Genomic DNA, 15,177 nt, shown 5'->3' on the forward strand with positions numbered 1-15,177 from the left:
TGAGAGTGATCCATTTCTACTACATTAGAACCTACAGTCTTTTTTACTGTTCTTTGAATTTTAATTAAATATTATTTAATGCTCAGTGTTAATGGATGTCTTAATTTGTCATTGACTTTTTTAATTTAAATATTGGGGTGTATGGGTCAAGGTATTGCTACAGATTTTATGGAAAAATTTTATGTCCTCTTCCCATCATGGAACATAAGGATAATTTTCTTTAGAGTAGTGCATGGTGTCTTTTGTTTTCTTCAAGACAGACTTTCTCTGAGTTTTCCTGGCTATCTTGGAACACTGGCCTTGAATTTGAAGATCCTCCTGCCTCTGCCTCCCAAGTGCTGGGATTAAAGGCGTGAGCCACCACTGCCCAGCTGCATGTTGTCTCTTTACTTCTGATTATTAAAGTAATTCCGCAGTTCGAGAATTAGAGTTTGATAATTGCATAGCCTGTCCTCTCCCAGAGATAAGCCACTGTTACCATAATCTTGTTTTATTTTGTATATCTATTTTGTTTGTTTTTTCATTGTATGAAATATGTTGCAGCAAGTCATGGACTATTATTTTCTAGGCACCAGTCAGAAGACAGATGAAAGCTAAGCAGCTCAATGCACAGTCTTATGGTGTGACGAGCTCAACAGCACGGCGGATATTGCAGTCATTAGAGAAGATGTCAAGCCCTCTCGCGGTAAAAGTTTGAAATCGTAATGAAATGAAATAATGCAGCAGAATTTGAGTTTAGTGAAAAAACTGATTTTTATTAACTTTTTTTGTTATTGTAATGTTAACAGGATGCGAAAAGAATTCCATCCGCTGTTTCTTCTCCTCTGAATTCTGTACGTTAACTTTTAAATTTTACGTGAAATGAGAGTTGTTTTTCAGTTTCCTACGTATTCTAATACTATTTCATTTTTTTCAGCCTCTTGATAGGAGTGGGATAGACAGCACAGCTTTTCAGGCCAAAAAAGAAAAGGTAAACTATCTAAAACATCAGTAGCTTTGTTGTGTTTACAGTCAGCAAGTACGTAGATTGTAGTCACCAGGGAACATGTTTCCAAAAGGAGCTATTTTTACCTTTGGCATTGTAGCTTTTCTGACAGCCTTGGGATGAGCAACAGAGGAAGTACACTCAGTGTTTTGGATGTTTTCCATCCTCATGTTTATGACAGTGCTTACGGCTTTCTCTTAATTTTAGGTAAATAAAATGAAGAGTGGAAATTCCAAATGTTTTGTCATTAGATGTGCAGTAAACATATCCCCTCATTGAAATAGTCAGTTTTGAAGAATTTTTATTATCCAACACATCAAATAGAACTTCATTTTGATAGATATTTCATCAGCTGAAATACTAATTGAGGATATTGGAGCTAATAAAATATGTAATGTGAATATCTTGATGCCTTTTAGTTTAATTTTTGTGGATTAAATTAGCTTTTGAAATTATTGTGAGGGAGATTAGTGCTTGGTAATGGTGTTGAAGAGGTGTATCCTGTCTTATATTTATAGCTATTTAAGTGTCCTCCAGGAAAAGTAGATTGCTGAATCCTTACTTATGAAAGAATTTATTATAACATTAAGCTCTCTAAAAGTAATTACTAATATTATCATTATCTGAATTACTTGTGGAGATTAAATGAGATGTTGCTATATCATTATAATTATTCTTACCGAATATGGGGCAGGAGGAAAGTTAGGGTTTTTTTCCCCCCTTGGAAGGACTATTCGAATTTCTAGGGTTACCTAGATGTGTGTAGTTAGGTAAGAGGGATCTCTCTGCTTTGAACCACTGTCATGCTGTAAATATGAAATGTTAACTTTCCTCAGACTCCCATTTATATCAGAAAAGTAAAATTTTAAGATTGTGCCATAATATAAATTGTCAGTGAAAATACTACAAGTGTTTATGAGTTGCTGGGAACTAAAAAGCCATATTACAGTATTAATCATGTATCACATATAACAAACTTTCTCACAGAGTTGAGGATTTATAGGAGCTTTACAGAAGGCTTTGCCCTGGAAACCAGCATTGTTGACAGCTGTTGCTGAGTGAATGGACTATGCATGATAGTTTATGGACACAGTGGGTGTTCTAGACTTTACAGTTGTCTTACACCAACAAGAGTTTACTGTATTTCAGTGTAGCAAAGGACCATGAGCAAAACACTTGGGTACTTAGACCTCAAAACCAGTTCATGTCACAGTCTGGAAGTCTTAATATAATGCTTTATCAATTAGACTCATAATATAATTCCTTTGGTTTCATTTATTTTTATTTATTTATTTATTTTTTATTTTTTTGGTTTTTCGAGACAGGGTTTCTCTGTGTAGCTTTGCGCCTTTCCTGGAATTCGCTTTGGAGACCAGGCTGGCCTTGAACTCACAGAGATCCGCCTGCCTCTGCCTCCCGAGTGCTGGGATTAAAGGTGTGCGCCACCACCGCCCGGCGGTTTCATTTATTTTTAAAATAGTGGTAAACCACTTTGGAGAAAAAGATTTGCATATATGTTTATGAATTTGAAAATTTTTATGACTTATTTAAAAATCATTTAACTTTTAAAAAATTATTTTATTTTATTTTTTGTGTGCGTGTTTTTCTGCACGTATATGTGTGCACCATGTATATATATATGCCTTGTGCCCTTAGAGGCCAGAAGAGGGCCTCATATCCCTGAGACTGGAGGCGTAGAAGTAACGTGCCATGTAGGTGCTGAGAACTGAACTCAGTCCTCTACAGAGAAGCAAGTGCTTTTAACTACTGGGTCATCTCCCTGGCCCCTGTAAAAAACTATCTTAATTCCCAATGAAAAGAAATAGAAACAGATGTTTGGGAAAATGCAGAAATACAAGTTTTAGCCGTGTCCAAAATTCATCTTGGCTAAGGTTAGACTTGTTCAGTTGTCTTGACTATTAATACGGTTTCATTTTGTGTGGGTACATGTGTGCTTGTGTGAAAGTCCTGCAAAATAGTTTAAAATTAGATATATGTATATTTGCATATCAATAGATTAAATGCCTTTGGTTTATCATTTTTTTCCTGTTACTATTTTAGTCTGCCTGTTTCTCTAGGAAATAGTCTCTAGGTCACATTAGCTATTTTGAAATAATTTTTAGATATGCCACTGATCAATAAAAATGTTTATTTTTGATTTCTGTTTTCTTATAAGGTGGACTCTCAGTATCCCCCTGTTCAGAGACTAATGACCCCAAAGCCAGTTTCCATAGCAACAAATAGAACTATCTATTTTAAACCGTCTCTGACCCCATCTGGTGACTTAAGGAAGACTAATCAAAGGATAGATAAAAAGAACAGTGTGAGTTTGTTTGTTTATTCTGTTTTCTTAAGACGATATCTTGCTATATATCTATGCTGCCCTGGAACTCAGTAGATAACTGGGCTGACCTCACATTCATGCCGGTTATACTGCTTCTACCTTTTAAATGCTGGATTATAGGTGTGCACTACCACATCTGTCTGAATGTATTTATTTTTTACCAGTTTATTTTCTTCTTGAACCAGTCTTTGAATATTGGCTGGAGTGAATATGTAAATAGAGGACCTCTGCTGGTGTAGTCTAGTAATTGTATGATGCCTGTTAACTAGTGAGGGGTTAGAATTGGCATACCTTTAAAAATAGCTTTCACCTAGATCACATCCCAAATTTGTGTGGGCAAATTTTATATATTCATTGCCTAGAAAAATTTTGTTAAATTTACTTATCTATGAGTCTTATTTGTGTTGCTGAATTCTAAAAGGTTTCAGATGTTATATCTTTTGACAGAATTTCTCCTGTATTAACTCATTTTAAAAAGAAAATACTTAAATTTTTTTTCTTTCGTTTTTCCAGACAGGGTTTCTGTTTGTAGTTTTGGTGCCTGTCCTGGATCTTGCTCTGTAGAGCAGGCTGTCCTGGAACTCACAGAGTGCTGGGATTAAAGGTGTGCACCACCACCACCACCCAGCTTAAAATGTTTTTTATATCTGTTTCTCTAAACTAAGATCCAAACAAAGATCAGACACTGCTTATCATTTTTTTTTTCTTTCTAGACCACATAAAAGTTTATTTTTTGAGGTGTTTTAGTACCATAAATTTAACTATTTCATATTTTTCTTTTAGGGGTTTTAGCATATCTAAAGGGTATTGAGCCATTACCATGTTCAATTTTAGAACATTTTCATCATCATTTATTTCCTGTTTTTTTTTTTTTTTTTTCCTCGAGACAAGGTTTCTCTGTAGTTTTGGTGCCTGTCCTGGATTTCGTGCTATTGACCAGGCTGGCCTCGAACTCACAGAGATCTGCCTGGCTCTGCCTCCCAAGTGCTGGGATTAAAGGTATGCGCCACCACCGCCCAGCCCTCTCCTGAATTTTTTAATAATGTACTGTGTTACAGTATATATGAATATTTTACCGTTTTTTTTTTTTAAAGGCAGAATATTGTTTCATATTATGGAACTTGGCTCAACTATTACTTATTTGGGATATTTGGGGTCTTTTCACTGTTCATTTAATGTATAATACTGCTATAGACATTTATGTAAATATGCTTTTGTGGGCATGAATTTTCATTTTTCTTAGGAGTGGAATTGGTAGGCATGTTTGTATTTGAAGAGACAAGGGTAGTTTTATGAAATACCTCACATTCTGTGTTTATTATCTTGTGTTATTTATTTTAGTTAAAGTGTTTTGGGTTTATGTATCATTTTACTGTTTGTGCCTACACTTTTTTCTAATTTCATAAAACAGCTCAGCTTCTTGAAAAACTTCACATTTGATAGAATAGTGTAGCGGTTACTCGTGTAATGGAGACTAAGGGGGTTCAGTCCCTTGATAGCCCCCCTCCCAGGGCCCAGGAAGAATCTACAACCAGCTGATTATTTAATCTTTGATGATAAGAAATGAGTATGTACACGAAACTCCTTAGTCCACATACTTTATTCTTCTGAGTCAGTTCTCTCTCTCCACAGCTTCTATTCTGCTCTCATGCCTAGCTCCTTTCTTGCCTGATTTTTATCTACATTTATCTGCTGTCCACTCTAAGTTATAACTTAATTCTCTTGTCTTAGTTCTGCTCCATCTAGGTTCTCATCCATCTAGTTCCTTCCCATCTTAACTCCTCTCCCATCTCTTTCTCTCTTATCTTGTTCTTCCTCATCTGGCCCTTCCTCATCTTCCATCTTGTTCCTAGTACTCTCTTCTAGCCCTTCAGTCTGGTTCTTCCCATATAGTTCGTTCCTCTCCAGTTCTATCTAGTTCTTCTGTTCTCTTTTCTCTGTCTCGTCCTCAACTCCTGTCTCCAAACCTTCTCTAAGTCTCCTTATACCTCTCAGCTCCCTCATCTCTCCCATATTCAGTTATAAAACCAAGCAATAGCCATCCTCTGGCTGAGCAAGGTCACCAGGCTTGAGTTCTTGCAGGGTCATGAAGGCAGACAAGAGTTTTCCTCAGGGAGTGACCATCAGGCTTTCTTTTACAACCTAAAAAGGGAGTGGTAAAGGAGGTCAGTTGAGAGCTGATGATCGGTTAGTATATCAAGAAAAGGGGATTTATGTGCTCAGTCTGCATTCCTAGAAGTGGTTAGGTAAGAAGTTAGGAGTCTATAATGTTAGTAAGGCTGTATAAGAAAGGAGGGTCTCAGTTTAAACTTAACAAGAAATAAAGCTACCCTCCTGACCTAGGAGACAGGCCTTGTTTCCATAAGGGTGTTACCTTAGTTCAGGAGATCATTTTGCCTTGGATGCCTGATAGGTATTTTAGATAAATACACTGTTAGGAGTTCTTGGAAGCAAACAGCATACAAGAAAATCATTGTAGGAATCAGCTAATATATATATACAAAAGCTAAAATATCACCAAGACTTCTTAAGCCATGGCTTGATCTTCGGAAAAGTCCTTGACCTTTCCAAGTGTAGCTTTTGTGATAGTAGCTGGATCCCATTACACTTTCCTGTGGCCTGCAGCACTCGTGTCCTTGCTTATCTTCATTCATTACTCCTTAACATTTTGTCATTAAGATTCCCTTTTGAAATTTCTGATTCTCAAGATTTAAAACTTTTTTCATTATTGCTATTGTTGTTATTAGTGTTAGAGGGCCTTAGGCTTGTGAGGTAAGTGCTCTGCCACAGAACTACATCTCAGCTTGTAAGAAAAAAGAAACCTAGATTTCACTATATTTGCTTTAATTTTTTCTCTGCTTATCCTACAGTTTAGGACTTCCCATATGTAATACGTAATAGCATTCAGACCCAATAATGAATGTTGGTGCAAAACAGATCTACAGGCTTTATTTTAGATGTTAAGCAGTTGTCCCAAAAGAAAAATGTCCCAAGATTATGACTTGTAGTTGTTGTTGTATCTTTGTCTCTGTCTCCATTATCCTTGAATAGTCTTGAAAAATAAAAGTCAGTTACTGTGTCCAGCAGTGTGAGATTGTTCTGGATGGACCTAGATTCTGATTATTCTTGGTTAACCACTGAAGAAGGGCTGGGCTGGGCTCTTCTTAGTGCTCAGGCATGCCTATTTTTGATCTCATTAGCATTTTTGAGAATTCTTGCCTGAAGCTGTTTGTTGATTGCACTGTGGTGGATCTTTAATTCCATTGTTCTTTCTCCATGTAGTGGTTAACCTTTTGCTATAAAGAATTTCTTTTCTGTATTTGGTTTACTTCAACTGAATTCTCAATTTAATAAAGTCTTTGAATAGAATCTTTTATGCCCTTTTACTATGACCCATCATTTTTTGAGCACCTTACTTTTTATATTGCAAGGCAATTCAGAGTCTTGGACATTTCTAGCTCTCTATGTAACTGGCCGTTTGTACAGGAAGCCTTAGTTCTTTTCAGTGAGAGGAATTTACATCTCAGAGATTCTGTCCTTATTAAATTACATGTTCATTTAGTGTGCAAGAAGGAAAGTGATCCCCCCAAGTCAGTGGGAACTTTGTACTAGTGTTTTGGTAAATACATGATGAATGACATTTGTATACACACACACAAACACACTCACTCACAAATTATAGTAAGTAGTACATTTGTAACTCTTGGTTAGCATTCAGAGAACATGTCTAAATTACATATTCCAGGACTTGTTAAAAAAATCACCAAATTTCTAATTCCAAATGTTTATAGGATAAAGCATGTTATTAAGAAAATTTGAAGCTATGGATGTAGCTTTCAGTGGTACTTGTCCTGCATGTTAAGGCTCTGAGTCAATCCCATCACCAAAAAAGAAAAAAATTTAAGCCAGACATACTCATTCTTATATCCCAGCACTTGGTGGGTGGAGGCAACAGGATCTGGAATTCAAATCCAGTTTAAGACTCATACTGAGTTTGAGACATGCTTCTTTTTTTTTTTTTCTTTTTCTTTTGAGGCATGCTTCTCTTATTACTATCCCACCCCTACAAAAAATTGTTTTAAATAAAATCTTCATTCTGTTTTTTTCTTCCAGACTATAAATGAAAAAAATATCTCAAGACAAAATAGAGAGCAAGAAAGGTAATGTCATTTCATATATAACTGGATTTCTTTATATTTATTTTGTAAGGTTCATATTTATAATAGTCTCGAAGATTAAGAAAATTAAAAATATATTTAGGGGAGCAGTGAGTTGGCTCAGCAGGTCAAGGCACTTGCTACCAAGCCTGAAACCCTGTGTTCAATCTCTAGAACCCACATAGTGGGAGCAGAGAATTGACTCCCCAAAGCTGTCCCATTACCCTCACAAGCTCTCCATGTGATGATCATGTGTGCTCTCATATGCTCGCACACATACACAAAAGAAATGTAGAAAAATTTATGTTTTGCTATTTATTGATTGTCTTGTTAGCTCTTCTGGTAGTTGAATATTCATTTAACAATTTCCGGGACAAAATAATATATCAATTGTAATTTTCTTTTTATTTGCTAGTGGCTTTTCATACCCCAATTTCAGTATTCCTGCAGCCAACGGTTTATCTTCTGGAGTAGGTGGTGGAGGTGGCAAGATGAGAAGAGAGAGAACACGCTTTGTTGCTTCTAAACCCCCAGAGGAGGAGGTAGGCTCCTATTTTATAGAACTTTGAAATGGTGGTGGTGAGGTGAGACCCACAGGAATGGGACTTGGGGAAGACTTGGATTGAAAATTATCCACCATTTGAAACCATCCTTTAGACTGTGCCTATCCAAAACCTAACCTAGGAGCCTTAACTTCATGAATTGCATAAAATAACTTAAAATAGAAACACCATTTTTTATGTAGGTTATTCCCATTGAAATTATTTGATTCTCTGGACACTGCCTTGGGGTTTTGCTTATTTTTCAAATGTACATATGATTAATACTATGTACTTTTGTTAGCCCCCCTTCCCTCTCTCTCCCTCCCTCCCTCCTTTCCTCCCTCCCTCCTCCTTTCATTCTCTCATTTTTGTTAGTCGTCTCTCTCTCTCTGTATGTGTGATACTTCATGTTAAATGGAACGATGGGTTTTAAATTTCTCTGCTATTTATCCTTTGTGCAGATTTACTACAATTAATCCATTCTCTCATCAGGGTACATTTGGGCTGATTCCCAGTATGTGCTAAGGTGAATATTTATACACTTCTCCTTTGCCATGTGCAGTTTGGTCTGGAGGATATTTACCTAAGAATGGGACTGTTGGACTGCAGGGGTTGGCACATGTCGTTAAATGTGTTTGACTTTACTGTATTCCTCTTCACAACACTTCACACGATCATAGGTGGACCATCAATTTATTTTTCTTTACTAGCACTGTTTTGTTTGGACTCATTGCTGGTGTGATAGCTGTAAAATGTCATTGGGATTTTATTTTGCATTTTCTTGTTTAATGGGAAGGAGTAGTTTTTTGTATGTGTTTTATGACCATTTAAGTTTTTCTTCATTCCTATTTTCCCTATTGGATTTTGTAAATTTTTTCATTAGGATAAGTTCTTGGACTGGTGAGGTAGCTAAGTGGGTGGGGGGTCCCTGCTACAAGTCTGGAACCTGAGTTCATTCCTGGGACCTACGTGGTGGAAGAAGAGATTTGACTTCTGTGGGTTGTCTTTTAACTGCCACATGTGCTCTACAGCACACGTGTGTCTGCACACGTGTGGAACACAAACATATAATTAAGATACAATTTAAAAAAGAACCGAGCTTGTAGGTGTTGTTTAGCTACAGAAGATAGGGACTAGTTGAAGACTGGTTAAGTTGACTGTCCGGAGTTTGCTCATTTCCTACCTTTTGAGTTGAAACAGCTCCCGTTTCATTCAGGCTTCTTATTTTGTTTTTAGATTTATTTACTTTCTTTATGTATATGAGTGCTCTATCTGTATGTACGCCTTTTGCCAAAAGAGGGCATCAGATCCCACTATATAGATGGTTGTGAGCCACCATGTGGTTGCTGGGAATTGAATTTAGGACCTCTGGAAGAGCAGCCAGTGATCCTGACCACTGAGCCATCTCTCCAGTCCCCATTTCAGTCTTTAAGAGTGATTTCAGCCAAGCTAACTCATTTAAGGCTCTCACCACCCTCTAAGAAGATGTTCAAGTTACTAGTTCATTTAAATTTTGGATTGTAGGGGGTTTTTAAAATTTATATATATGGGTGTTTTGACTGCATGTTAGGTCTGCACCATGTGCATGCAGTACCCATGAAGGATAGAAGAGGGCATCAGATTCCTTGGAACTGGAGCCATGGACAGTTGTGAGCCACCATCTGGTGTGTTGGGAATTGAACCTGGATCCCTGGAACTGCTCTTAATCACTGAGCCAGGGGAGTAATGCTTTGACTTAGTTGTTTCTAATTAAAGTTTCTCATTATGCTTATTGACCCCTAAAGTTTAAAACTTATATTTAATTGACGATGAATTTTTTTCTGATATGTGTGATTGTGGGCACACATGTGCCAGGGTACATGTGTAGAGGTCACAGGACAACCTCAATCATTGATTTTTGCTTTCCATTTTGTTTGAGACTGGGTCTCTCCATTGTTTGCAGCTGTTCGTGCCAGGGTAGCTGGCTGGCAGAATTCTGGGAATTCTTGCCTCCCATTTGTCATGGGAACACTGAGATTACAGACTGCCTCTGGCTTTATGTGGATTCTTAGATTTGAATACAGGTCCTCACAATGGTCAAAAAAGTGCTTTTTTGCCACTGAATCATCTCCCCAGTTCAGTTTATATTTGACTTTAAAGTTGGATTTCACATCTGTGTTTGGTTTTACAAAAGCTTTGTGTTTTGTTTTTCCGAGATAGTGTTTCTCCATGTAGTTTTGGTGTCTGTCCTGGATCTCACTCTGTAGACCAGGCTGGCCTCGAACTCACAGAGATCCGCCTGGCTCTGCCTCCCGAGTGCTGTGATTAAAGGTGTGTGCCACCACCGCCCGGCTGATCTGTTTTTTTTTTTTTTTTTTAGTTTTTTAATTTATGTGTTTGGGGGGGTGGCGCATGTGTACGTGGTTGTACTCTCAATGCCATGTATGGCTTTGTTTCATAGTGGAATCATAATTGTGGTACAGAGGAAGACATTTTCCCCCCATTTAAAAAATACTTACGGGGGTCGGGGGAGAGGGTACATGTGCCACAGTGCTTGTGTAGAAGTTAGTGGACAACTTTTAGGAGTCGGTTCTCCTTCCACTTGGGCTCTGGGGATAGAACTCAGGTTGTCAAGCTTCTGCTGCAAGCAGTTCTACCTACTCGGTCAACTTGCTGCCTCCCCTCTCATTTTTATAAAATAGAAAATTGGTGCTAAAATTAAGTTACATGGCAGTTGGTGGCACAACTGGGATTTGAAGTCTTTTACTTAGGTTTTTAACTCAAGAGCTCTTGTTAATATTGCATGGGACCTCTTTTCTTTCTTCCTGTTTAAACTTGCTCACAACTATGTCAGTTCTCCTTGAAAATAAGTAGATAAAAGCATGACATGAAAGATGACATCGTCACAAAACATGCTGTGTTTTAGGAAGTGGAAGCACCAGTGTTACCGCAGATCTCTCTACCAATCAGCAGCTCCTCACTGCCTACCTTCAGTTTTAGTTCCCCTGTGATCTCAGCTTCCTCATCGTCACCGGTCAGCTCTTCTCAGCCATTACCAAACAAGGTACAGAACCACTGTGTGAGTGTGGTGACTTCTGGTTTACTCCTTTTAATCCAATACTTAAAAAAAGAAAAAAATGGCTTTTCATTGTAAAAATCAGTAACTCAAAGCTAAGAAGAGAAAAAATATTGAGGAATTGGTGCTGGGAATTGATTCTAGGGCCTTTTTCATGTTGGGGAACATTCCCCCCCACACACCGCAAGAAGAGAAAACGGTGTTTTATTATTTTTTAAAATGTATATTTATAGTGAGAGTATTCCAATCTCAAAGTCTATGCACTAGACCCAAAGTGAGAAAGTTGGTCTCCAACAGTATTTCCAGTTCAGGAAAAAGCAGTTGCTAGTCAGTGTTTTAAGAAGTCAAAAGTATTTTAAATTTAAATGGAAAGAGTGCTTTTATTTCTTTAAAATATTTTCTTAAAGTCTATTTTATCATTCAGTCTTCTTACTATCTTTTTGTTGTGTCATTTCTCACTACTATGGAAACCCAGGTACAGACCTCTCTGGGCAGCACTGGCAGTCCTATGTTCACATTTTCATCTCCCATTGTAAAATCTACACAGGCAGATATGCTACCTCCAGCATCTGTAAGTACCAAATAAGGACAGTTCATTATTGATTTCAAAGCCATAGCGTTTTGTTTTTAAATCAAACCTAATTAAAAATTGAGTGTACAGGAAACAAATGTATTGTATTCCTCAGTACACGTTTAGATATGTGTGTGTGTGCGCATCTTCTCTGTGTCATTTGTGCGTTTACAGTTAAGATGTTTTGATTTCATTAGTACTTTTTCAGTTATCCCCAAAGAAGGACATTCATTTGCATTCATTTATACTCTAGAAATTTAGCATGGCTTCAATATAGTATATATAGTCAGTGTTTTCTTGTAACTTCAGACTATCCTATAATGCTGATAAATTGCTGTCTCCTGAAGATTAGATGAAAAGATGTTGGCAGCTACATCATAATTGCATTTAAAATCTCTCGAATCATTTTAGTCTTGAACAATTCTGTTTGGAGTATTGTTACACAGTATATATTTGTTTCTTTGTAATTGGGAACTATTGGGTAAGAATAATATATACATGTAATGTTCCTGTTGTATACACTTCCATCATATATATCATCTTTTACATACTGTCTTTAGGTTTTTTGTTTTGTTTTTTTGAGAAATGATCTCACTGTGTAGCGATGGCTGGCCTGGAGCTCATTATATAGGCTAGGCTAGCCTTGAACTCACAGAGATCACCTGCCTCCGCTTCCTGGGTGCTGGGATCAGAGACCACATTTGGCTTGTTTTCAGGGTTTTGGCTGTATACTTGGTTTTTGTCATAGCTAAGTGTTAACAGATAAATGCAGTTTTCTTGCATCCTTGTCCCCCAAACCTCGTATTTTTATAAGATGGTGTTCAAAAGCTCAAGGCCTGGGGATTAGGATCTCTTGAATATTTTATATAATGCTTTGAAAGAAGAAAATGCATAAACAGTTAAAAATGCTGTCAAACTGACAATGCTGTTAATATAATTTTTTATTCACTGAGTTTTTCATTCATTTATTCGAGATAGTATCTGGTTATGTTGCCTAGGCTGACTTCAAACTGGTTCAAGTACTTTCTTAGCCTCCCTGATTTGGGACTAGAGCTCAGCATCAGTGTACTAGGTACTTGGTTTATAAGTTCTAAATTTAGGAATTACAAAATATGAAAAGCTATCTTATTTATGACCAGTGATATTTAGCATACCTTTTGATGTGATGTAAAACTAAGTTCTGTTATTTGTTTCATGATATTCTGACAGCTGAAAAATAGCCTTTTCTCATTATAGATTGGATTTACATTTAGTGTGCCTGTTGCGAAAACAGAACTTTCTGGCTCTAATAGTTCTTCAGAACCAATTTTAAGTAGTTCAGGTAAGTGAAAAATATGCTTCACAATCTTTACAAAATAAAAACCAAACCCATGTGTTAAGGGGAGCACTTCAATTCTCCTTTGGTCATTCTTGAAAGTGCTTTCATTTGAAGGAAATCAGCTCTGAAAAGTTAGTGGAAGCCATTCCAGCAGTGGTTTTTTTTTTTTTTTAATTAATTATCGTGAGTCATTTTTAACTGTTGTAGCTTGGTTTATGGTGTGCTGGCCATAATAATGCATTTATTCACTATAGCTAGTCAGAATAAGACACTAAATTTTTTGTCACATCTTATTACAAACTGAAGGTTTATCATTGTAGTTGTGGACCTAATTGTTGGGGTTTCTTTCACTTCACAAACATTTTTACTTATGCATTTTGCTGGTTTCAAATTAGTGGTACATAAGTTTTGAACTGAAGAAACACTGCATCATTAAGTGAATGAAATTAGATCATCAAAACAGGTTTTTGTGGTGGTGGTGGTGGTTTTTGGTGTTTGGGAAATAAGAAAGCATCTGAGTTTTAATTCCCTAGGTCAAGAATTTTGAGCAAGGATATTTTACCCAAGAAGGAAAAGGAAACGGGGAACAGGGACAGGAGCAGTGGACTCACTTGCATGTGCTTTGTCATGAGGTTGGAGAAGTTGCATTAAGTCTTAAAAGCCCTTGCCTTCCATGCTGAATAAATGGCTTGATTAACACACACACACACACACACACACACACACACACACACACACACAAACACACACAGACTTAGTTTTTATTCTGATACTTTGTTGTCTTTTTTTTGGAGGGGGGTTTGCTTTTGTTTTTCAACAGGGTCTGTACCCATCCCTGGCTGTCTTAGAACTCACTGTGTAGACCAGGCTCACCTCCAGCTCAAAGAAATCCTCCTGCCTCTGCCTCCTGAGTGCTGGAACTAAAGGCTGGGATAAAAGGTGTGCGCCACCACTGCTTACTGCCCACCCCACATTGGTTTTTATATGAGAGCGAGTGAAATAGTAGTTAAGGAGTGACCATGGGATACTGAGTAAGAGCATATGCAATGTTGTGAGTACAGACATCAGTTGGGGGGTCTTGTCCTGTCCACAGTGTTTTTCAGATATCTGCTCAAAGGTCTAAAAACCCTAGATCTTGTCTTTAAAAATGTGTGTTATTAAACCAAAAAGAAAAAGCAGTTAGGACATAGAAGTTAGGAGGGGTTTGGATTTTCTGGGCTCTGAGCAATAAGACCCATACATAGACAACGGAAAGAAAGGGCCCAGAAAAAGTTGGTCTGTGCCCTCCCAAAGTGGGTGAAACAGCTCTGTGTCATAGAACGTAGCAAGCAATTTCAGTTTCAATTCTTACTGTTAGTTATTTTCTTCAATGTTATTATGAACTTGAGGAAAATCCTTGAATTGAGCAATCTTAAGACTATTTTCAAAGACAGAAATTCATCATTCTGAGTTTTGCTAATGTTTTAATAGTAGATGACTGGCAGTTGGTTAAAGAAGCTTTGCATTTTATTGCTTCTTGAATTTTTAGGAGTTGGTCACAGATATATTTATGAGTGGAATCTTGAGAGGTATGTGTTCTTGCAACACGACCATTTCTCGCAACTTTTATCATTTAAAGAAACTGATTGAAATGTGGAGATGGTGTGCAGTGCCTGTAGTTGCGAGTTTGAGACCAGCTTGGACTGCAAGTTCACATTTCAGACAAAACAAAAAGAATATGTCGAGGTCATGACTAATTTTGTGAAAGGAGCAAGTGTTTTCTTTAATTACTCTTTCTTTCTTTCTTTCTTTCTTTCTTTCTTTCTTTCTTTCTTTCTTTCTTTCTTTCTTTCTTTCTTTCTTTCTTTCTTTCTTTCTTTCTTTCTCTTTCCTTCCTTCCTTCCTTCCTTCCTTCCTTCCTTCCTTCCTTCCTTCCTTCCTTTTTATTTATTTATTTTTGTTTTTTTGAGACAGGGTTTCTCCGTGTAGTTTTGCGCCTTTCCTGGAACTCACTTTGTAGACCAGGCTGGCCTCGAACTCACAGAGATCCGCCTGCTTCTGCCTCCCGAGTGCTGGGATTAAAGGCGTGCGCCACCACCGCCCCGCTAATTCCTCTTTCTGTCACGTAGGCAGAAGTTTCTGTCCCGCTAGCAACTCTCTACTCCCAAATACCCATCAGCTGCTTCCCAAATTACCACAGAGGCTTATATTAATTATAAATGCGTG

General features: G+C 37.4%; 1 protein-coding gene across 2 annotated transcripts in view; it reads left to right on the top strand.

Annotated features, from left to right (window-relative positions):
* Nup153 (nucleoporin 153) overlaps positions 1 to 15,177 on the top strand; it is a 56,074-nt gene that overhangs the window by 21,532 nt on the left and 19,365 nt on the right. The window contains exons 6-14 of one of the 2 annotated variants that reach the window (XM_052727823.1): positions 569 to 685; positions 789 to 833; positions 917 to 970; positions 3,162 to 3,308; positions 7,443 to 7,489; positions 7,902 to 8,028; positions 10,934 to 11,071; positions 11,559 to 11,654; positions 12,891 to 12,975. In XM_052727823.1, coding sequence (XP_052583783.1) covers positions 569 to 685; positions 789 to 833; positions 917 to 970; positions 3,162 to 3,308; positions 7,443 to 7,489; positions 7,902 to 8,028; positions 10,934 to 11,071; positions 11,559 to 11,654; positions 12,891 to 12,975 — 856 coding nt within the window. The remainder of the gene's footprint in view (positions 1 to 568; positions 686 to 788; positions 834 to 916; positions 971 to 3,161; positions 3,309 to 7,442; positions 7,490 to 7,901; positions 8,029 to 10,933; positions 11,072 to 11,558; positions 11,655 to 12,890; positions 12,976 to 15,177) is intronic. The other variant, XM_052727825.1, reaches the window with a different exon arrangement.

This window comes from Peromyscus californicus, unplaced genomic scaffold (genome assembly GCF_007827085.1).
Source record: "Peromyscus californicus insignis strain IS unplaced genomic scaffold, ASM782708v3 Scaffold_8__1_contigs__length_139910024, whole genome shotgun sequence".
Classification (NCBI taxonomy): Eukaryota; Metazoa; Chordata; class Mammalia; order Rodentia; family Cricetidae; genus Peromyscus; species Peromyscus californicus.